This window comes from Sus scrofa, chromosome 3, assembly GCF_054392235.1.
Source record: "Sus scrofa isolate SSC_HxYL_T2T_F1_AM1 chromosome 3, Sscrofa_HxYL_maternal_Yorkshire_Landrace_v2.0, whole genome shotgun sequence".
NCBI classification, from domain to species: domain Eukaryota; kingdom Metazoa; phylum Chordata; class Mammalia; order Artiodactyla; family Suidae; genus Sus; species Sus scrofa.
Genome location: NC_139385.1, coordinates 126,677,934 through 126,702,968, shown reverse-complemented (window position 1 = coordinate 126,702,968; position 25,035 = coordinate 126,677,934). Strand labels below are relative to the sequence as shown.

General features: G+C 37.4%; 1 protein-coding gene across 19 annotated transcripts in view; it reads right to left on the bottom strand.

Annotated features, from left to right (window-relative positions):
- Positions 1–25,035, bottom strand: part of ITSN2 (intersectin 2) — a 145,580-nt gene that overhangs the window by 29,716 nt on the left and 90,829 nt on the right. For 12 of the 19 annotated variants that reach the window (XM_021088350.2, XM_021088358.2, XM_021088354.2 and 9 more), the window contains 8 exons: positions 24,490–24,634; positions 21,558–21,763; positions 19,548–19,612; positions 17,065–17,231; positions 10,339–10,384; positions 10,135–10,256; positions 7,746–7,842; positions 7,128–7,319 (listed from right to left, as the gene is read on the bottom strand). In XM_021088350.2, the coding sequence (XP_020944009.1) occupies positions 7,128–7,319; positions 7,746–7,842; positions 10,135–10,256; positions 10,339–10,384; positions 17,065–17,231; positions 19,548–19,612; positions 21,558–21,763; positions 24,490–24,634 (1,040 nt within the window). Of the gene's footprint in view, positions 1–1,516; positions 4,909–7,127; positions 7,320–7,745; positions 7,843–10,134; positions 10,257–10,338; positions 10,385–17,064; positions 17,232–19,547; positions 19,613–21,557; positions 21,764–24,489; positions 24,635–25,035 lie in introns of those variants that run through there. The other 7 variants (XM_085019733.1, XM_021088361.2, XM_021088363.2 and 4 more) reach the window with 1 other exon arrangement.

Genomic DNA, 25,035 nt, shown 5'->3' with positions numbered 1-25,035 from the left:
ATCTCATTTACTCTCACGGACTCAAAAACTATCAATATGCATTCAGGCCACCAGCTGATGTACCTCTGATGCTGTATATCTTTTCTCACTACCTGCTGGACAATTCTATCTGGATGTTTTGGTACTTGGTTGTCAAAACCAAACTCATCTCCTTCCCCCAACTCTGACCCTTTACTGCAGCTGGTGGCATCCTGATCCCGCCCCGTCACCAAGATACACACCCAGGAATCAAACTGCCCCTTCCACCTGCCCACACGTCCCCTCAACCCCCGGCTCCTGCAGTCTCCTCTCAGAGACCATTCTGAACTCTGGTTCATGATCTTTTCTCCCCCAGGGCTTCACAGCAGAATCATCTGGGGAGCCTGGGGAACCCCGACAGCCAGGCTGCACCACAGGCCGTTTAAATCGGGACCCAGGCCTTGACAGCCTAATACGGCTCCCCCGTGATTCCAACAGGCAGCCAAGCCAGGCACCTCTGGTTTAGCCCCCGGTCTGCTCTCGAGCCGCACTTTCCACTTCCACGCCTGCAGTAATGAACAGCTTATAACTGCACCTCTCCTTCTGCACTCGAGCTGCTTCCTGCCTCTGCCCAGTAGACAGCAAGCTACTTCTATCCCACCTCCGCTCCGGCTGAGTCCGACTTCGCTGATGGATCTGGCGGTTGCCTCCTCCAGGACGTCCTCGCTGATTCACCCATCTACGGCTGAATGAGGTGTGCCTCCTCTGCATCTCTTGGTGCCAGTAACTCTCTCTCAGTGCCAGTAACTCTCAGTGCGCCAAGCGTGCTGTTCTATAATTATCTGCTTGTGTTGCTGATGCCCTCACAGAGTTAGGCACTGCCTGAGCCCATGACCACCTGGCACTCATTTTCATATTCTTAGCACCTACTACTCCACTTGGCTTTCTGCAAATGCACAACACCTGTTACCTGAATGACTTTCCAGAGATAAGGAAAGGGGTTTGGAAAGAGACTATGTCAGACATTGATGGATGGGTTGGATTTTGATCCACATTTTCTTCACTCAACATGAAACCACCACCTTGATCACTTAAGTGTCTAACACTCTGCTTAACTCTGGTGCTCCCAGGCACCCAGTGCAGTTTCATTTACTTTATATAAGCTCTTATTTTGTACTAAAAATGTCTTATTCTACATTTGCAATGAGTATTAACTTGTAAATTCCTTCCAAACCTTTTAGAGAAAAAATTGGGAGTAAAAATTATAAATAATGTAGCAATCTATTACTATCCCAGATTATATTTTTTATTACTTTCAAATCAGAATTTATTTTGCTTTTGTAATACATATGTTTATCTTGGATCAAACTAGCTCAATCTTTACCACTTAAAAATTTCTTTTGTTCCCTGTTACTATAAAATCATTTGCTGGCCTTGTACCTGGAAACTATGTTAAGGAAAAAGAGAAATTCCAAAAAAATTCAATCAGGACTACATATAAACGAGTAAAAATAAGTTTTAAAGGCTGCTTCAAAAGAAATACACAATACAAGTAACATAGTTTGTGTTCTTTTAATAAACACACTTGCATAGTTAAATTACAATTTTGTAAAAATAAGAACGTATTACCTCATGCCAAGCGTGCCCAGCATTTGCACAATCTCAATACCTTTAACACTATAGTTTTCAAGACACACAAAATAAAAATTTAAGGCAAAAAAACAGCACTTTGCAACAATTTAATAATTTATTACATTACAGTAGCATCACAGCAGCATCCAATAATGCCACTTTAGGCAAAAGTCTCTCAGTAATTCCATTATAGATTCTATTTACAAGAATTTATAACTTGGTAAAATTCATTCTAAGAAAACTTGGCAAATAAAGCTTTGGACTTGAATTGGCATTTCTTTCTCTACTTTTCCTTCCCTCACTTTCTTTTTTTCGGCCGCACTTGCTGCACATGGAAATTTCTGGGCCAGAGATCAAACCCACGCCACAGCAGTGACAAGGCCAGATCCTTAACCCACTGAACCATCTGAGAACTCCCCCACTTTCTTTATTTTAAACTATCAACATTCATATTATATTGTAAAACACTAAAATAGCAGTTACATTGTATTAAGAGTTGTATTTTAAAATGACTCCTTAAGATAAAGTTTTAGAGGAAACTATACAACAGGTAGGTTGATTTAAATTTTCTGATTTTCTAAAAAATCAGCTTTGGTCTTGGAACTGATTTTTCTTCATTGCTGGAAAACTCATCAGGTTTAATTACATACTTTAAAAATGATTATTACATGTTGCAATTTTTAAATAAACATGTATTTTAACTCTTTACCTCCTATAGGGTTCAGATTTGTTCAGCTGTGCTCCCATTCTAAAATTCTATGTTCCTGATAAACTCTTTCCTTCTAATGTTGCTTTCTAAAGCAAACTGAAAGCTGCCTCATACTGAATGAGGAAAAGAGCAAATACGTGGCTGAATATGAGGTACTGCAAAGGACTGCATGCTCTTTTAAGAAGGACAGATTATTATTATTATATGTCATACCATTTCCTTTTAGCTTCCTCTGAAATATCTGACAAAATACCTAAATAAAGAGAGGTATTTCTGTAAATACAGTAAATGTACTTTCCAGACAGAGGCTCAGCTTAAATATGCCATTATGTGATTTACTCCATAGGTACCTGATGAATATATTATTTTCAAATTGATTATGGATGCTAAGCTCTACTTGAATGTCATTCTTAATAAGCTATATTTATCAGTGTAAAAGTGAAGCAATTTGAGTTATAAAAATATCTTTGAAATAATTTATCAGTGTATTAAATAAGCCCAAATTCAAATTATAAAGAGAAAATGTTATACCAAATCATGTGGCTAGTTAAGTGCTTTAATTTCTAACCTCAGTGTTTAAAATGGATTTAAAGTAACTGCCCTTAATCTGAACCCAATTAATGGGTGCAAAAGCAGAAAACTCAGCAAATAAAAGGCAAGACTAAGTCGTCTGTATACTATGGAAGGTCAGCTGAATTCACAAGGACTCAATCTTTGCACTGTCCCCTTTAGCGACTGCAGGCAAATCTGTTATGCCACCTGTATAATGATATTATTGCTTTCCTATAAATGTTGTACTTTATAAAGGTATCATGATGATGCTGAATGCTAAAAACTGAGGTGGGGCCTGTAACCAGAAATCCCTGCCTCAGAGTACACATACATATCACCACACATCCCAATGGTGTAAAGTATTTTGGAACACAGACATTTGAACTTTGTGAAGTTCTAACTAAACTGCTGATTCTTTCTGAAGTGTCATAAAGGTATGATTTAGTAATGTATCACTGAAATCATCCATTCATAATGTACAGGCACATCAACATGAATATTGCACAAAAGATGCCTCTAATGTTAACTCAGAGATATAAAAACATATTTTACTCTTCTTAAAGAACTCTGTGAAGAAATAAGACTCTGTGATTGTATGTACACTTTTCCTGATAATACTTGGACATTCATAAACAGTAGATTGCACTGCAGCTTGTAAACATTTTAAATTGCATAAACTTCTCACTGATTTTCAAATATAGTTTAATCCTGCCCACTAAAACTCCTTTTGTTTCAGCTAAGCCCTCTCACGTTTATTGGCTTATAATAATGTTTATTAACTTTAAAGTGTTTTCCATTCAAGGAAAAGAAATAAAATCCTATGCCAAAGGAGCCAATGTGGTTGAAGAAGAGACATTAGCCAGAGAATTCTGAATGGTAAAATCAACCCTCTAGCCTCAAAGCAGCTTCGTGGACATAGAGGAATGTCAGCTCTCACACGCCTTTCCTTCACTGGACTTCATTCTCAACTAGACAGAGCCTGTATGGCTGGTTCAAGGATTCCTTATGATCTTTACTAGACACATTAAGAAGAACGTTAACCAGTGTCCCTTTGTGACCTGGGACATGCAGTCACGTAATTAAAATAGGTAATATAAATTCTGACTTTAAAATGTATAGACATAAATGCTCTAAGGTACGGAAGGTTTTCTATCTCATGGTCAATGATGGGAGCCTTTCATTCCCCCAAACAATCCATTTTCAGGTCGCCAATAAAGAAGTAACAAGTGACCACTGCAGCACTTATGCAGTATCCTCATTAGCCCAGAGCACACAAGATTTCCCAAGGAACTCCTGCAGTACGGTGTTCCCTCTTGGGCAGCTGAAACAGATAAGACGCACCCTGCCCTTCACATACTGCTGGGGCAGGCCACTTGCTTCCTCTATGAGATAAGAAAAGCTCCCCAAAAGTGTTACTGCTCTCACCCTAAAATACACAGAAAATAGAGAAAAGGATATTTCCAATTCTTGGCCTTTAAACAAATTTAAATACTGGTATTCATAGTGGCATATCCGAAAGTAATAAACTAAATGCTGCATATTGGGGGACAAACTGCTGAACCAATTAAGAGCTCACTGTGATTAAGATTAGGTCAAACATAATAGCAAAACATAAGCAATTCTGAATTCTGTAATGAATATACATGTTGCAGTAACATTAGAAAAGCATGGCAGCCCATTCCACACCAGCAAGAATAGTTTGTGCAAATAGTGGGTCTTTGTGTGTTTGAACTCCCACCATGTAAGGGCAAACTCGATGTGCATGCTAATGACCTACAATTACCAAATTAAAAAAGAAGAAAAGTGCTAGAGGATGCCAGAGTGAACAGCAGGGAAAGCCACACAAAGACCCACTATCCTTTCACTTGTTACAAATAAATTTTAACTGTAAATGAGAAACACAAAGAAATAATCACAAGTGGCTCTAACATTCGAACGAAGTTAACGAATTGTGTAGGAGATATTTGATCAGGGCAGCCTGCCCTGCCTCCACGCTAGAGTCAAACTTGGATAGTGGGTCTCTGGGGTGCTTTCACACTGGAAGACAACATTGGGTCCTATAAAAAGAAAAATGAGGAATAAAATGAACATAAAGCAAATTAAGTGGGTGATTAAAAATTCTACTAATTACATGCAGTATCAACAAATTCGAACTATTAAAATTCTTCATCTTTAGAAAATATCCTAACTACAAAATAAAATGAAAATATTATTTATTTATGTATGTACGTATGTCTTTTTAGGGCTGCACCCATGGTATATGGAGGTTCCCAGGCTAGTGGTTGAATTGGAGCTGCAGCTGCTGGCCTTCACCCCAGCCACAGCAATGTGGGATCTGAGCTGCGTCTTCGACCTACACCACAGCTCAGGGCAATGCCGGATCCTTAACCCACTGATCGAGGCCAGGGATCAAACCTGCGTCCTCATGGATACTAGTCAGATTTGTTTCTGCTAAGCCACAACGGGAACTCCGAAAATAACATTTATAAGGGCTCCAGAAACACAAAATGATAGTCTAAAACTTAACCAGTTTTCACAGACTCATAAACTCCTTTAGAACAGCTTTTATCCGTTCTTTATACTCCTTATAAGACTTAATTGAAAAAAGTGTTCCACCACGAGGAAACAAGATAAACAACAAAATAGTTTGGAATACCATCACTCTACATTGTTTTTTTGTCTTTTGAGGGCCGCACCCACAGCATATTGAGGTTCCCAGGCTGGGGGTCTAATCGGAGCTACAGCTGCCGGCCTACACCACAGCCACAGCAACGCAGGATCCGAGCTGCATCTGCGAACTACACCACAGCTCAGGGCAATGCCGGATCCGTAACCCACTGAGTGAGGCCAGGGATGGAACCTGTGTCCTCTTGGATGCTAGTCAGATTCATTGCCACTGAGCCACAACGGGAACTCCCCACTTTACACTGTAGACACCATATAAGCCAAATGTACTGATAAACTGGAATGTTCCAGGGATCACTTAGCCAAAGTCTTCTAAACCCAGTAAGTCTAAAAAGTACCTTCCTTGCTCAGGTTCAGGAAAGACATTTCAGGTATTTCTAATTAATTGGATAAACTGGCAAGTACTGAAAAATGCCAAACTATTAGCAGAGTTTAAAAACGGTCACTCATTTAGGTAATCCAAGTTGTTATAAATTTTCTTTACTACCTCTTCTAAAATCCTGAGTTTTTTTTTGAGAATGTTTAAACCATAAAAAACTGGACTCCACCTCCAAACTGGGAAATTCATTTGCTTTATCTAGAAGACAGTCTTCTCACAAAATCAGACTATCTTTACAAGCTCTAAAGTGAAAATAATGCACTAATATTTTAAAATTATAGATACAATACAAAGTAAATTCATAATACTTGCACTGAATCAGCTTTTACATTTATATGTTCTTAGAAGCTAAGTTAAAATGAAAGGTTAAAGCTTTTAGATAATTTCACAAGAATGATAAAAGTACAAACCATGATATATTTTACCAAAAAAAGACAAAAATCAAAAGGTGGGTAAAAGTGAAATCTGTTTTATACAGGTAAAAATTATTTCCAAGTACCATTCTCTAATTATTAATGCTATGTTTATTGTCAAATGTAAGAAAGACTAAGATATATATCTATACCTATATCTAACACTAAGAGATAATTTTATGTAGTATCAAGTCTCATACTTTGAGATCTGAAATCTTGTTGTAAAAATAGTGAAATAGATCTTGATTCATATATCTCTTGTTGCATAAGTTATCTATCTAAAAAAAAAAAAAATCACCTAATGAGAGTTCTGCAAATCCTTTATTTATAAAATAAATTTTAAGATTTTCTATAAAATTTTCTTCTGACTTGGATGATGTATAAAGACGAGGGAAATAAATGAGAAGGTTGCAAAATTAACAGCACCTCTACACTAAAAGGGTTATTTTGAATAAGTGAATAGGGTAATTGCTAGCTACTCTTTATTAAGCTGAAAAAGGCTGGAATAAAGAGAAGCTGCAGTATAGACTGCCATCATACCAAAGAACCTATGAGAGAATTATAACTTTTTTTAGATAAAGTCAAAGAGTAAGGTCTGAAGCTAGGAAAGAAGCATTTAAAAGAAAGCAATATAACTTTTGATCTTATGAACAAGTTTCCTTGTTTTCTTACTCTGAACATTAATGTACACATGAGTGGAGTGTGGAGTTTAAGCTGTGATCCAGGGCAGTAGTGAGTGTAGCACTGCATACTAAAGCTTACGCACTAGTTAGGAAGTAAACAGTTTGATATTACTCACATTGTTGACTTGGATCTGTGTCTGTCGTCATCTTAACGTAGTTTGAAGGAAAGAGACCAGTCACCCCATTGATTTCTCCTTGCCACCAGTCAGGATCATCTTTGTTCAAAACATTGATAAGTTGTCCCTTGGAGAAATTTAGCTCATCCTCGTTATTTGCTATATAGTCATACATGGCAATCACCTGACACACTGCCAGAGAAAGAACAACAAAGTAACAAATTAAACAATGAGGATCACATGTTAAAATTCAGCTGTAATTTCCCTTTAGCTGTTCTCTTCCACCTTCTTTCCCCCATTCCCTGTTGTATAAAAACAAGAATTTCTCAACTACAGCCAGAGTTCCAAGTAGCTGCTTTGCTTTACTAAAAGTATGATAGTATAGCAACTAAAAAATTTCAAGGAATGAGGTGGCTGAAGTATCACTGAACAGTTGGCTGACCCTTCACAGAACTTTTTAGAGAGGAAGTTCCCACTGTAATATTACTTTTAGGCAGAGGTGAAGAAAGAACAAATTTTAAAATATTTTTCAAAAAATTAGTTATCTAAGAAGCTGCTGTTTTAAGCAGCAGCTTAAAAGGTCTCTAAGATGAAATACAAGTTAACCCATTTCCATACCAGGATGAAAGGCAGGTGTAGTTCTTTCACTACTTGGACCCAAAAGTTTAACGTGGCTGGCAGGAAACCATCCTTTCTGTCGCTTTTTCCCTCTGGCCTATAAAATTAGCAAAATGAATACAAAAGATGAGACTAAAGACAATTACTGAGATATAAACCAAGAATGAGAAAACCCCTAGCTGAGTAGTAAAGAATTTAATCTTGCCCCAAAAGAGGTCTGGCCTTTGCCTTTGGCTCCTGGAAGGTAATCTCTAAACCTTTGGCATGTTTTGTCTGTTGAGAGTCTTAGTTTATGTGGTGCTCTTAACTATACTGGCTAGTCGAAGAGTGTGATTCATGGTGGGCACTCTGTGTCACATAGCATGAACTCTGGAGGGACTGGAGACTGAGTTCAACCATGTGGGCAGTCAACTGTGTCTATGTGATGGAGCCCCAGTGAAAACTCTGGTAGCCAAGGCTCAAGTGAGCTTTTCTTCTGGATAATATTCCATGTGCATTGTTGCCAAGAGGATTTAATAATGTCCATGACTCCCCTGGGAGAGGACGACTGGAAGCTCCTGAACTCTGCCTCATACATCTCCTCCCTTGACTACTTTGTGTGTGTGTGTGTGTGTGTGTGTGTGTGTCTTTTTAGGGCTGCACCTGTGGCATACAGAAGTTCCCAGGCTAGGGGTTAAATTGGAGCTGTAGCCACTTGCCTACATCACAGCCACAGCAATGCCAGATCCGAGCTGCAACTGTGACCTACACCAAAACTCATGGCAATGCCAGATCCTTAATCCACTGAAAGAAGCTAGGGATTGAACCTGCATCCTCATGGATACTAGTCATGTTTGTTACTGCTGAGCCACAATGGGAACTCTTCCCTTGGCTATTTTTAATCTAAATCTTTTTGCTGTAATAAACTGTAACCACGAGTGTAACAGCTTTCAGCGAGTCCTGTGAGTGCTTATGGCAAATTATAGAACTTGAGAGTGGTCTTGGAGACCCTCAAACTTACAGCTGGTGTAAGAAATGAGGGTGTCTTGGGAACACCTGAATTTTGCACTGGCCTTCAAGGTCAATATAAAACACTGGAAGATTCAATATGCATCTCAATGCTATCTGTAGAAGTCTATTTGGAGATCTTTCAGGCTCAAAGTTCTCTGCATTTTCAATTAAATAATAAAAAATATTACCCTAAGTCAACATTTAAAATGATAAAGCTCATAGTAAATATCTATTAGGGCTCTGTTAATAATTAATCAGGAGATTATGAACAAAATTCGTGGAAAGCCATGTTTCCCATTTAGATCAATCTTCAAAGCAAATCAGAAGGTGAAATTTCAGGTGATTATTCAAGAAGATACTTAATTTCGAACCTTCACTGTTCTTTAGAAACTCTAAGCTCCTGATTAGCAAGAATAAAGCTATGTTAACCCTCCATATTTTAATCACATATCAATTTTACATAAAAATTCAGCTGTTACACCTGCTACCATCTTTTAATCCTAAAGTGCTTTTTAGTTTTAACTTTAGAAATTTAAGGGGTGAGAAAAAAAATCCCTGTATGTATCAAAACATATGTAATTACTGTCTCTGCTAACAGTTTATGAAAAAAAATAGACCCATTTATTCCTGCACTTCCATTCACTGCACTGCTGTTTCAAAAACAAGACTGTATGGGGACAGTCCAATGGGTAGTACTTTCTCAGCACACAGTGTGGATCATGTTTTTTTCTCCTGGAAGCTATACTGCAAGTCTGCAGTTATCCCAGGCAAAGATGATGATAAGCTTTCCTTTAGGAAGGTAACCTATGGTTTATTAAAGCAGGTATTATTAGAAAACGATTATGGGAGTTCCCGTCGTGGCGCAGTGGTTAACGAATCCGACTAGGAACCATGAGGTTGCGGGTTCAGTCCCTGCCCCTGCTCAGTGGGTTGACGATCTGGCGTTGCCGTGAGCTGTGGTGTAGGTTGCAGACGCGGCTCGGATCCCGCGTTGCTGTGGCTCTGGCGTAGGCTGGTGGCTACAGCTCCGATTAGACCCCTAGCCTGGGAACCTCCATATTGCTGCAGGAGCAGCCCAAAGAAATAGCAAAAAGACAAAAAAAAAAAAAAAAAAAAAAACAAACAAACAAACAAACAAACAAAAAAAAAAAAAAAAAAAAAAAAAAAAAGAAAACGATTATGTCTTTAGAGAAAATTATTCTTCACATTGTTACTTATAACATCAACTGTGCTAAAAATAAACAGGGAAAAGACTAGAAAGACACATAATCCATTAAATGATAATATTGATTACCTCCAAGTGGTATGATTATAGGTGATCTAAAATTTTTATTCTTAATTTTCTAATGAGCACACATGACTTTTTATAATAAAATCAATGTTATTTAAAGATTATTACCTGTAATTCCCCTTGCCACCAACCACTTGTATTTTTCTTTAGAATTAATATTAACTGTCCTGGTGCAAGGCTAAGTTGTTCAGAACCAGAAGCCACATATGCTGAAGTTACTTGAGCAATCTCTGAAAAGAAGAAAAATAAGAAACTATGAATTCAAGACTACTAAACACTTTTGCAGTTTTTTAACTTCATTATTATACATACCAGGTTTCTTGTTTGATGTTCCAGATTTGCTTGCACTCCCAAAACTCTGCAAGGAAAAGATATACTGTTTTATCATCTTCTAATGTAATTCAGATTTAAAAGTACAAAGGACTATTAGGAATTAGAGATTTCTATAAAGCAAAATGATGATTAACTTATATTAATCAAATTAAGAATCCAACACTTATGGGGAAATCTGGTTCTAACACAATGCATTACATGTAAGTAGCTGATGTTGGCATCCACTTACTCAATAGGTATAGCTCATTCTCTGAATCTTATCTGAATATTAAACATAACCATCCAGGACAAATACACATTCCATGTATCAATGGGTTAGAACCAAGGCCCACCACACATAATATATGTGCTCTGGGTGTGTTAAGGCATATGTGAGTTTTGCTCCTGCTGCACAGGACGCAATGCTTTTAATCTTAATTTTTCGCCACATTTCTTCTGAACCTGACCTAAGAACAAAAAATGCATACCTTAGTAACTGTTATCTGTTTGACTTTACAAGATAAATTATGCCAACCACATTTACTCTTTTTAGGAATTTGAACAAGACAAGGGCAGGGGTAAATTTTTTTTTTCTCTCTTGGTGAACATTGCTATGGTAAAAGCACGGAAGCAGAGCTGATGAGAGTCAATAGCTGACATTTTTTTGAGTATGTACTATGTAACAGGTAGTGTTCTAAGAATTTTGTATATATTCATTTAGTTAATTTTTGCAATAACACTATTAAGTAATTAAGATTATCCCCATCTTACAAAGAAGGAAGGTGAAATACAGAAAAGTGAACTAGGAGTTCCTGTTGTGGCTCAGTGGTTACTGAACCCAACTAGCATCCATGAGGATGTGGGTTTGATCCCTGGCCTCACTCAGTGGGTTAAGGATCCAACGTTGCTGTGAGCTGTGGTGTACGTTGCAGACCGCAGCTCAGGTCCCTCATTGCTGTGGCTGTGGTATAGGCTGGCAGCTACAGATCTGATTTGACCCCTAGCCTGGGAACCTCCATATGCCATGGGTGTGGCCCTAAAAAGACAAATTTAAAAAAAGACAAAAAAAAAAAAAAAAAAAAAAAAAGAGAGAGAAAGAAAGAAAAGAAAAAAAAAGAAAAGTAAAGTAACTTGTCCAGGGTCACCTAGCCTCTTCTCTAAGTAGCAGAGCCAGAAGCCAACCTAAGCAGTCTTGGTGGTTCTCAATGTGTGGTTTGTAGATCCCCAGGGGCAGTCCTTTTTATCCCCTTTCAGGGTCTGGGAGATAAAAGCTATTTTCATAATAGTACTAAGATTATTTACCTCTTCTGTTAATCAACATTTACACTGGTGGATAAAATTGCTGATACTTAGCATCAATCACAGCAGTGGTGCAAATTATACTAGTAGTCACAGTATTCTTCACAGCCATCAGCTCACAGTAAGACAAACAAAGCAAGCTTCACCTAATAAGGTCTTTGGTCTAGCAGTAAAAACTTCAAGTTTACTCCTCAGATAAATGTCTTTTAAAATGTCTGGGTGATTGCACATGGGACATTCTCTAAGACTGATCACATCCTCAGCTACAAATCCAACCTTGGTAACTTTAAGAAAATTGAAATCATATCAAGCATCTTTTCCAACCACAATGCTATATGACTGGAAATCAACAAGAAAAAAACTGCAAAAAACACAAACAAATGGAGACTAAACAACATGCTTCTAAATGACCAATGGCTCACTGAAGAAATCAAAGAGGAAATTAAAAAATACCTAGAAGCAAATAACAACAAAGATTCAACACTCCAAAACCTATGGGATGCGGCAAAAGCCGTTCTAAGAGGAAAGGTTACAGCAATACAAGCCCACCTCAGGAAACAAGAAAAAGCACAAATAAACAAGTTAACTTTACATCTAAAGCAGATCAAGACAGAAGAACAGACAAGACCTAAAGTGAGTATAAGGAAAGAAATCATAAAGATCAGAGCAGAAATCAATGAAACAAAAACAAAGAAAACCATAGAAAAGATCAATGAAATGAAAAGATGGTTCTTTGAAAAGATCAACAAAACTGATAAGCCCTTGGCCAGACTTAGCAAGAAAAAAACAGAGGACTCAAATTAATAAAATTAGAAATGAAAAAGAAGTAACAAGGGACATCACAGAAATACAAAGGATCATAAGAGACTACTATATGCAACTATACGCCAATAAAATGGAAAACTTAGAAGAAATGGACAAATTCTTAGAAAAGTACAATCTTTCAAGACTAAACCAAGATGAAATAGGAAAGATGAATAGACCAATCACAAGAACGGAAATTGAAACTGTGATTAAAATACTTCCAACACACAAAAGTCCAGGACCAGATGGCTTCACAGGCGAATTCTACCAAACATTTAGAGAAGAGCTAACACCTCTCCTTCTGAAACTATTCCAAAAAATTGCAGAGGAAAGGATACTTCCAAACTCATTCTTTGAGGCCACCATCACCCTGATACCAAAACCAGACAAATATACCACAAAAAAAGAAAAACACAGGCAAATTTCACTGATGAACATTGATGCAAAAATCCTCAACAAAATACGAGTGAACCTCATCCAACAATACACTAAAAGGATTGTACATCAGGATCAAGTGGGATTGATCCCAGGGATGCCAGCATTCTTCAATATCTGCAAAACCATCAGTGTGATATACCACATTAACAAACTGAAGAATAAAAACCATATGGTCCTCTCAACAGATGCAGAAAAAGGTCTCTGACAAAATCCAACACCCATTTCTGATAAAAACCCTTCAGGAAGTAGGCATAGAGGGAGCATATCTCAACATAATAAAGGCCATATATGACAAACCCACAGCAAACATCATTCTCAATGGTGAAAAGCTGAAAGAATTCCCACTGAGATCAGGAACAAGACAAGGATGTCCACTCTCGCCACTACTCTTCAACATAGTTTTGGAAGTCCTAGCCACAGCAATCAGAGAAGTAAAAGACATAAAAGGAATCCAAATTGGAAAGGAAGAAGTAAAACTATCACTATTTGCGGATGACATAATACTATACCTAGAGAATCCTAAAGACTCTATCAGAACACTGTTAGAGCTCATCCATGAATTTGGCAAAGTCGCAGGATACAAAATTAATACACAGAAATCAACGGCATTTCTATACACTAACAATGAAAGCTCAGAAAGAGAAATTAGGGAAGCAATCCCGTTTACCATCACATCCAAAAGAATAAAATACCTAGGAGTAAACCTATCTAAAGAGACAAAAGACCTGTACTCTGAAAACTATAAGACACTGATGAAAGAAATCAAAGATGACACAAAGAGATGGAAAGACATACCATGCTCCTGGATTGGAAGAGTTAATATTATCAAAATGACTCTACTATCCAAGGCAATCTACAGAGTCAATGCAATCTCTATCAAATTACCAAGGACATTTTTCACAGGACTCGAACAAAATATTTTAAAGTTTGTTTGGAAGCACAAAACACCCAGAATAGCCAAAGACATCCTGAAAAAGAAAAGTGGAGCTGGAGGAATCAGGCTCCTGGCCTTCAGGCTATACTACAAAGCAACGATCATCAAAACTGTATGGTACTGGCACAAAGACAGAAGTATACATCAGTGGAACAGGATAGAAAACCCAGAATTCAACCCATGCACCTACAGCCAACTCATCTATGACAAAGGAGGCAAGGATATACAATGGAGAAAGGATAGCTTGCTCAATTAAGTGGTGCTGGGAAAACTGGACAGCCACATGGAAAAGAATGAAATGAGAACACTCCCTAACACCATGCACAAAAATAAACCCCAAATGGATTAAAGACCTACATATAAGACCAGACACTATCAAACTCTTAGAGGAAAACATAGGCCAAATACCCTCTGACATAAACGACACAATATCTTCTCAGATCCACTTCTTAGAGTAATGACAGTAAAAACAAAAATAAACAAATGGGACCTAATCAAACTGAAAAGTTTCTGCACAGCAAAGGAAACCCTAAACAAAACAAAAAGACCACCCACAGGATGGGAGAAAATCTTTGCAAGTGAATCAACTGACAAGGGATTCATCTCCAAAATTTATAAACACTCCTATGGCTCAATACCAAAAAAACAAACCACCCCATCAAAAACAAACAACCCCACCAAAAAATGGGCAGAAGATCTAAACAGACAATTCTCCAAAGAAGACATACATATGGCCAAAAAACACATGAAAAGATATTCAACATCACTTATCATTAGAGAAATGCAAATCAAAACCACTCTGAGGTACCACCTAACACCAGCCAGAATGGCCATCATCCAAAAGTCTACAAACAATAAGTGCTAGAGAGGGTGTGGAGAAAAAGGAACCCTGGTACACTGTTGGTGGGATTGTAAATTGGTGCAACCACTGTGGAAAACAGTATGGAGATGCCTCAGAAAACTAAAAATAGAACTACCATTTGATCCAGCAATCCCACTCCTGGGCATCTATCCAGAGAAAACAACGACTTGCAAAGACACATGTACCCCGATGTTCATTGCAGCACTATTTGCAATAGCCAAGACATGGAAACAATCTAAATGTCCATTGACAGAGGAGTGGATCCAGAAGATGTGGTACATATACACAATGGAATATTACTCAGCCATTAAAAAGAACAAAATACCAGCATTTTTAGCAACACGGATGGACCTAGAAATTATCATGCTAAGTGAAGTCAGCCATACAATGAGACACCAACAACAAATGCTTTCACTGACACATGGAATCTGAAAAAAGTACAGACTGAACTTTGCAGAACAGATGCTGACTCACAGACATTGAAAAACTTATGGTCTCCAAAGGAGACAGTTTGGGGGGTCGGGGAATGCGCTGAGATTATGGGTTGGAAATCCTGTAAAATTGGATTGCGATGATCACTGCATAAGTATAAATGTAATAAATTAAAAAAAAAAAAGAATTGCAAGAAAAAAAAAGGGAAAGAAAAGTCTGGGTGATCAAATGAAATGAGCCTAAGGTATTTCTGCTGTATACTCAAGTATAAGGACTGTGCCAAGGAAAAGCCTTGGGTGATTAAATTGTGATCTAAACTTGGTTTTCATGGAATAACATTTTATTTAAAAGAATGACTAATGCCATGGAGTTCCCGTCGTGGCTCAGTGGTTAACGAATCTGACTAGGAACCATGAGGTTGCAGTTTGATCCCTGGCCTTACTCAGTGGGTTAAGGATCTGGCATTGCCGTGAGCTGTGGTGTGGGTCACAGACGCGGCTTGGATTCCAAGTTCCTGTGGCTCTGGTGTAGGCCAGCAGCTGCAGCTCCAATTCAACCCCTAGCCTGGGAACCTCCATATGCCGTGGGAACGGCCCAAGAAATGGCAAAAAGAAAAAAAAAAAAAAAAAAAAAAAAGATGTAACAATGACTAATGCCAAATTATTAAGACTTGAGATTTAGGAGACATTTGCTCAAAGATGAATGAAGTAAGCCTCTCACTTCAAGGAAAAGAGCTGACAGGATTTTTGCCTATGATTCAAGGGAAAACCAAAATTGTGGAAAACTTGTATCTACAAGTTTGACAATCTCAAGTACCTAAGGAGTTTCCTATGTTATCAAATATGATTTTTATAAGCTTGACAATCTCAAGTACCTAAGGAGTTTCCTATGTTATCAAATATGATTTTTAAAATATTATCTATTAGCAATACCAGGAATATTTGCTTAACTCAGTGATTCGATGTTTCTCAAATGACCAATGAATGATGTTACCACATTCGGTGTGCAAAATAGACTGGTGAGTTTTCATGTAACAATGAGAAATATTCACTGATATGGTTTCAGATTCCATGCTGCAACTAACCTACAATAATTTAGTACTTGTTAGGTTTTGGTGTAGTAATTTCAAAAAAGAATATCCACAGATATCTGAAAAAATTATTAAAATACTTGTTTTCTCTCATATCTATGTATATGAGAAGTATATTGTTCATGTAATTTAAATCAAAATAACAAACTGTAACAGAATGAATATGGAAGTAGATGTGAGACTTCCTGTCTTCAGTTGAGCCAGACACTAAACAGATTTTCAAAAGCATAAAATACTGCCACTCTTTTCACTAAGCTTTTTTTTAGGAGGGAGAAATACCTAGGTGTTTCTCATTAAAAGCAAGTTATTACGTTACCATGTAGTGGACTTAGTTTTGTTATTTCAAAATGAGTTAGCATTTTTAAAATTTCAGTTTTAATTTCTAATATGTAAAACATCACTAGATATAACTCATATTTTCAGAAACTTTTGAGTCCCCAATAATTTCTAAGAATGTAAAAAGTGCCTAAAACCAAAAAGTCTGAGAATTACTGCACTACATCATACTAGTGGTGGGATGAAAAGCAGCAGGAACTCAGTGTGGTCTAGGTCAGGTTAATGTCAAGACCTTAAAGATTTACAGACTCTTTCAAAGCCATCCCTTGCAAGCCTCCCAAATCCAAACCATTCTCTAATTTCAGTTATCATGAGGCCCAGTCCGACCAAAGGCATTTGTTCTTAGAATTTCATGAAATTGTTTCTCCCTTCTCTAACAGGATCCCTAGAGTGAACTGTATTTTACCGGAGCTATCTTAAATGGTTTCCTCATAAACAAAGCAGCCTGACCAAAACCGTATCTCTGTTTTAAACATGAAACTTGATCAACAGCAATTGAATGATTCTGTTTCTATACTAATATAAATCTACCTCTTGATCTTTTGGTTTGACATAATTTGATGGAAAAATTCCAGTTCTATCTCCAATACTTCCTGTCCACCATTCTCCATCTTTCTGGGTCACCAATATTTCTTCACCTTCAGCGAAAGTCAAATCTCCAGGTTCTACACTTGAATATGGATAAAGTGCAATATACTCTGTAGGAAACAAAGCACAAAGAAACTAATTTTGGTTTTCGGATTACAAAAGTTAAAAAGAAAAGTTAATCTCCAGTATCTTGAGTAAATTCACTGTAACAGACCTTGCGACTTAAGGAAAGCTACTGTAAAGAGATGTTAGGATAGAAACTGTAATGAAGTAATTTAATAATTTTTTAGCAAAAGATTACATTGGGGGGGCAGCATATGGAGTTCCTGGGTCAGGGATCAGATCTAAGCTGCAGTTGTGACCTTCGCCACAGCTGCAACCACAACTGCGGCATTGCTAGATCCTTGACCCACTGAGGCAGCCTGGGGATCCAGCCTGAGTCCCAGTGGTCCAGAGATGCTGCTGATCGTGCTATGCCACAGTGGGAACTAGAAGTTCACATCTTTGATATAACATAACGCTTTATCGCAGGGTTTCTTTTTTCCCAAATGTATCATCATCACCATCACCACCACCCTCATAACATCACCCCTAAACTACTAACAGATATCAGTATCTCTACTCCACACAGAGCCAAGACATGAAAAGTTTTTTTAAGATTCTTACACAAAATATATTTTAATCTAAGTTCTTTTCTCTTTAATTCTTTTATATACAGTTATGGGAATCCCCATAACTGTGACATCAGTACTAGAGGCTAAATTCCATCACAATGACCGACCTCCTAGCACAGTGCCTGGCATGGAATAGATGTTCAATAAATATTTATAAATGAATGACCTTAATGGAAATATCTATTTTTCATATTGGCTTTGCTTTAGTTCCTATAATTACTAGTACTTAGAAGAAAGTCAATGATCAGGTTTTATTTTCCAGTTTTATTTGTATTTGTTGACATGGAATCTGATTTGTAGATCATAAACTGGAGATGACCAGAACTGCCACCCAGAAACTAGTATTCACCTTCCCGGTATTATTCAACTTATCTGACTTAACAAGGCAAAAAATGACTGCAAGGTTAAGGTACGCTGCAGCGATGAGTGTGGTCCTTTCTAAAACGCTCCTCACCACTTTCCTGGGATCATTCCACAGCAGTTACTCCATGGTGAACTTGAGGTTGCAGCCTGGGCGACCCGAGTTCCCCGACCTCTCAGAGCTGTACTTTGTGGCTCATGCCTCTCCCCCTGTCCACCAAGCTTTTCTGCCTTTGTTACTAAGCAAGGCCCCACTCATTATTTATGATGATGCGACATGTCCACCTCTGTGGATTCACAGATCCTACTCGAAATTAAAAGTTTTTGTTCATTCATTATAGAATTTATTACAATTATAGCCCTATCCTTCCCATTTCATTGTGAGGACTTAGGGAACTGTTTTACTCATCCTTGTATATTTCAGGCTCTCGCATAGAAACTCTAATATAGTTAATACAAATTAGACTGTTTGATTTACCATTAAATTGATTTTCTTAAGCAACTTAAACATAAAAAGTACTTCAGCTATTCCACTAATTTTACAATGGACATATATAATTCATTTAAAAACCTATGTAACTATTAAAATATTATCTGAAATAAGGGTAGACAGCTTTCATTTTTCAGCACATTATCAAAATTGAAATAGTCAACCCAAAGAGCTATAAAAAATTTCTTTGTAATATTTATGATAAAATGTATCTTGTCTTTTTTTTTTTGTTGTTGTTGTTGTTGTTGCTATTTCTTGGGCCGCTCCCGCGGAATATGGAGGTTCCCAGGCTAGGGGTCGAATCGGATCTGTAGCCACCGGCCTACGCCAGAGCCACAGCAACGCAGGATCCGAGCCGCATCTGCAACCTACACCACAGCTCACGGCAACGCCGGATCGTTAACCCACTGAGCAAGGGCAGGGACCGAACCCGCAACCTCATGGTTCCTAGTCGGATTCGTTAACCACTGCGCCACGACGGGAACTCCAAAATGTATCTTGATTTCAAATCTGACTTACTGATTTATGTGGTACACTGTAATTGAAATGCAATTTGTAAACAACTAAATGTACCAAAATTTCCTTAATATTCTAAACTTCTATAATCTGGGTATATAATAAAAGGAAAACAAAAAACTTCATGCTATCTCACTGCAGCACTTTTTATTCATGATCTTATTTATCAAGGAAGTCTATGATGAATTTTAGATTTTCTAAGTGTCAAGTATTTTCAGCCAAATAGTTTTCTCTATGCTCAATATCCATCAGAAATAGGGAGAGGTTTTTCCTAATCCCATTTTAACACTGAGGATGCAGAAGCAAGAAGATTAACAACTGTGGGAAGTCAGATAGTTAGTAACTAATTTGTCTTTCATCTAATTTAAAAACTGCCAAAAGCTCACCTTCTCCCACTGTACAGCCTGCAGAGGTAGGTTTCTTGTTTACAGCTGCATACAAAGCTTCTGGTCTGACAAGTAAACACATAAATAAATTTCAAAAATAGTAAAACAACAAAAAGACATTAACAAGTAAAAAAACATGAAAGGTGATGTGATAAAGACAGCAGGTTTTAACAGTGCATTCTTTTAAGAGTTAAAATTAATTGAAGTATTGTCTCAGTACACAGGCTAGAAATACCATCATGCACAAAAATCCTAGTGGATTAAGAACTGCCCAATTACAAACTTCCAAATTTTTAAAATTTATTGAACTAATTTCAGTATGATTTATCAATGGTTTTTCAAATGTGAGATATTTTGCCTTTCTAAAGTAACTTAAGAGACATGAGGCATTGGTATATGGGTATTTATTTGGTAAAGCACATATGTCCATACGGGAATTGGTTTGGTTTAGTGAAAAACAGGGGCAATATATAAATTTTACACCTGTGCAGAGCACAGTACATTTAAAAATTATATAAAAATAAGTTTATTTTTATATTTTGGAACACACATAGCTTTTATTTCCAGTTTAACCCGGGAAACTTTTCAAAAATCTGGAAAACCAGCACTTAAAAACTAGACATCCATAGGGTACACCAGGCTCCCAAGGACTTGTGAGTAAATTATATAGTGAGGCAGTCTTCAGGTAAACAGAGTAGAGTCTTGCTACAACTCATGGGCACATGGAATGGACTGCCTTGTTTAGTTCTGAATTCTCCATTACTGCAGGTTTTCAAGGTACGTGACTTACCTTAGAAAAGATCAAAAACGGAATGAAAAGTTAGAAAGAATGTCCTTTAAGGCATTTAAACTTAATCCCTTTGTATTTAAGTTTTCCTTTGCTACAAAATGATATGGAATTTAAATAATTCCTATAAAGGATCTGGCACAGCGCCAGGATTCACATAAGCTATGTATTAGTGTTGCTATTGTTATTATCACATACTCTAAATCTAAAATTCCATGTCAGTCTGAAAAGTAAATTTCTGCACCTGATCTAAAAATTGATACATAACATCTTGGCAATGAAAGGATTTTGAAAGATTCTTTAGTTTATTATTTTTATTCCGTCGGTTAAAAAACTAAAGACCAAGTAGGCTACCCCACACAGTTTAGCAAAAATAGCAGAAATAGAACTCAAGACTCTTGATTTCCAAAGACCCTGTTCCTTTTCATTAAATCATTCTGTTTTTCTATTTAGACCAACTTTCATATAAAACACAAGTGATAATTACCAACAGCTATATTAATTCTTTGTATTAAAGATGTTTGATGACCTGACTCTCCTACAGACTGGGAAATAAAGGCCAGAGACCTTAACTGGTTTTGTGTTTCATTCATTCATTTGCTTGTTCTTACATTCGATCCTCTTCTCATTCACGAAACTAACATGACTGAGCAGCTACTATGAATTAAGATTACACTGGGTACAGAAAAATTGAAAAACGAACAAAAAGATGTGAACCTTATTCACCTGGAGCTTATGACCTAATAAGGTAAAAAAGGAAATAACTAGAACACAGTGTGTTATGAGCAGTGAGAAAGGCAATGTTTAGGAACTCTGGATACCAGAGACGGAACTGCTAGTAGAGACTTATCTATTGACAATTTACAGTAAACAGGGAGAAAGCTCCAAAGGAAATGAAAAGTAATTTCTCTAACTGACCTGATGTTACAAAGAAAGCAAGAGATCTACAATTTTAAGCACTTTCAAAACTTTAGGAATCTGAGATAACTAGAATAAAAGATATTCTATAAAAATAAAACCTATAAGGAAAGGTTAAAAAAAAGATATTCTAAATCTGGTACAAATATCTGAGGTATGTTTTTTTTTTTCACTCTAGGAATCGCCCTTCTGATATTCAAACTCAAGCATAAACTTTTTATTTTCCTGCACAGCCAGTCCTTCTAAGGTCGACTCAGTGAAAACACCAACATCCACACCTCAAGTAAACACACAAAAATGCTTACTCTTCCCGCTTGACTTCACTTCCAGGGATGATTTTGACATAAGATTTTGGAAACCATCCTCTTCCTCCATGCACCTCCCCAAACCACCAATTTTCTTGCTGCTCCAAGACAGTAATAATATCATGTTTTGAGAAGTTCAAGTGGTTATCTTTCTTTGCAGTCCAGGAACAAAGGGCCTGTGCTTTTAGGTTTTCCACAATCTGTCCCTGTGAATCCAAAACGACAAAATCAACAACAACAACAAAAAAAGTAACCATGATTTCTGTTTCCTGAGATAGAATATACTTACTGTTTATTATATATACTTACAGTACGGTGTGGCGTGACCTGTTATCAAGGGTGACTTAAGATAACCTTCATTTACTAACTGACTTAATACCCATCTGAGTAGCTTTCTATTAAGTTAAAGACCCAACACCCACCATTCAAGGAAACATATTGGCATTAAGTATCATAGGTAAGGGAGATAAACCCTGAGTACTCAAGAAGTGTTTTTACAGATCCATCAAACATCATAGAACAAATGAAAAGAGAAACCCTTTCTCTCCTCCAGTTTCCAAAGTTTCCTCACAGCAGTAGATTCTGTTTTTTTCACTCAGAATGGAGACACAATTGTATGTGGCCTCTCTCCACTTTTCTGCCTCCTGTCTCTTAGCTTCTGTGTATTGTAAATCCCTCTTTCTTTCCCTCTTATCTCAGAGGCAGGCAAGTTTTTTTTTTTTTTTTTTTTTTTTTTTTTGCTGATGAGGGGAACCTCTTTACTTGTGCTCTAAACTTTCTATTATGCAGTCTCATTTTCTAAAAATACTTCGTAACATTTTGAATTCTCTCCTTGAATCTTCAGTTTTTCCACCTCTCTACTTAATTTCCACTTTTTTTTTGGTCTTTTTAGGGCCGCACCCACAGCATGTGGAGGTTCCCAGGCTAGGGGTCCAGTCGGAGCTACAGATGCCAGCCTACACCACAGCCATAGCAACGTGGGATCCGAGCCGCATCTGTGACCTACACCATAGCTCATGGCAATGCCAGATCCTTAACCCACTGAGCAAGGCCAGGGATCGAACCCTCATGGATGCTAGTCAGGTTCGTTAACCACTGAGCCACAACGGGAACTCCATTAACTTCCACTTCTAATTTCCTTAAAGAAAGAATAGTCTTAAACTTGCTTTCCAATTTCACCATCAATTCTGATTTAGACCCTGCAACCATCATAATAATGCTGAACCTCCTGACAAGGTCATGATAACACCGGAACCAAAAGTTTCTTGCAAACTCTTACTTTCCCTGACCTCTGAACAGTGCTGACATCACTAAAACCCCTGCAGTTCTGGAAGCTCACCCTGGAGATTGCTGGCTCCTCTCTGGCTCCTCTTTGATCCAGCCCCTTTCCCTTCCTGTTTCACGTGACTTCTCTCATCTTATTTATGCTTATGACTTCTTAATCTCTATCTCAGTTGTAACTTTATCTTTTGAGCTCCAGGTTGTAAATCAAGCTGCCTCCTGGGCCTTCCCACCAGGTGGTCCCTACTACTGATACCTAAGTTGCACGTCTGAAATGTAATCATTTTTAGAACCTCCCATTCCTCCTGTACTGCACAATGATATCACCATCCTCTCAGCTACTCAAGCTAAAGACCCTGAAGAGGCATTTTTAACTCCAACTTCTTCCTCACTCACCACATTCAATGGATTGCCAATTTTACGTTGACTTCTAATATTCTTTTAAGTCCATCTCCTCTTCTATGTATTTTCATTACTGTGGTGCTGGTTCACAACACCATCTGTTACTTAGCTGTTGTAATATCCTCCCTTTCCTGGCCTCCTTCCTTTGCTTCCTTCCACCAATCTGGCTCTACACCACTGCCAGAATTAGCTTTCTAAAACATGCACCTCAACTTTCCTCTTAAAAACCTGCATGGGCTTTCCACTGCCAGTTGCTTGGCATGGTATTAAATGCTTCACTAATAAACTTTACCTCTTGCTCCAACTACACTTAACCCCTTCTTCATGAATCCTGTACTCTAGCCAACTATAAACAAGTCTTGTTTCCTGTAAACTCCTTGTGTTAATATGCCTCAGTGACTCTCTCCAAATTGTTCTTTCACAGGAATAACTTCCCTTCCCTGTTTGGTGAAATCTTTCCCATTTTTCAAGCTTCTACTCAAATACTTTGCCTGTTGTAAAGCTTGCTCCAATTCCCACAAGTTGAATTAAAATGCTCTCTCCTCTGCATACCCAAGACTTTGTAAAATATCTTTATTACAACACTTTTCATACAGTTATTTATATGTTTGTCCTCATTAAATTATGACTTCTTAATGGCAAAGGTTCCCCCCCCCATTAAATTGCTAGCACATAATAAAATGCCTGGAACGTATGGTCATACAATAAACATTTTCTGAGTGAAGGTGAAATCTGGAGGACTCCATTCTGATGAAGTCTGCAATTTCTTTTTAATAATGTTAATGTTATCAATGTTTGCATCTTTTAAAAAACCTTATTAAAATTTTGTTTAATGCCATGTGCAACAATGTTTGCATCCTGGTTACCTCTAAAGCAGAGGCTAAATATACACCTAACATAGTTCTCACACAAATGACTTATTTAAGGAAAATAAACAAACCCCAAGCCCAAACTCTTCTTACAATAGCTACAAAGTTAAGCACAATATAATCAGATTTGTAAAAATGGTATTTTGAGCTTAGAAATCTTAGCTGCTAACAACTTGATTCTATGAGAATAAATTGCTGAGAAACCTCTAGTAATAATTTCTCCAACATCGTATCACATATGATGATAATAACAGAAACCAAATGCTACAAACTCTGGTTAAATGAATAAATTATGCCTTTGTACAAAAATCTTCATTCTATTTTCTATGAATCAGAAGCAATGCCAAAGAATAAAGCACACAACAATTAAGGATACATACCTGTCCATGAATAGGTGATACAGATACAGGGGACACAGTGCGAGTAAAAGCGGATTTTTTCTGCCATGATGTGTTAACAGTTAGGTTTGACAAAGATACATTTTGATAATCGGTCACTGATGCTGGTTGATTTGAAGAAAGTGATCTGTAAATATAACAATTTGACATAAGTTACACTTAAGTGTTTAGAAGTACTACTAATTTATCCACTTGTATATAATACATTTTATGTTTAAACACAATGTATGGAAAAAAATTCATGAATGAACTACTGAGCTATGTTTTTATTTACTAAATTTCAGTATTAAATTTGGAATAAGAGGTACTGTTTGAGGAGTTCCTGTCATGGTGCAGTGGAAACGAATCCAACTAGGAAGCATGAGGTTGTGGGTTTGATCCCTCACCTCACTCAGTGGGTTAAGGATCTGGCATTGCTGTGATCTGTGGTGTAGGTCACAGATGAGGCTCAGATTCTGCATTGCTGTGGCTGTGGCTGTGGCTGGCAGCTGTAACTCCAATTAGATCCCTAGCCTGTGAACCTCCATA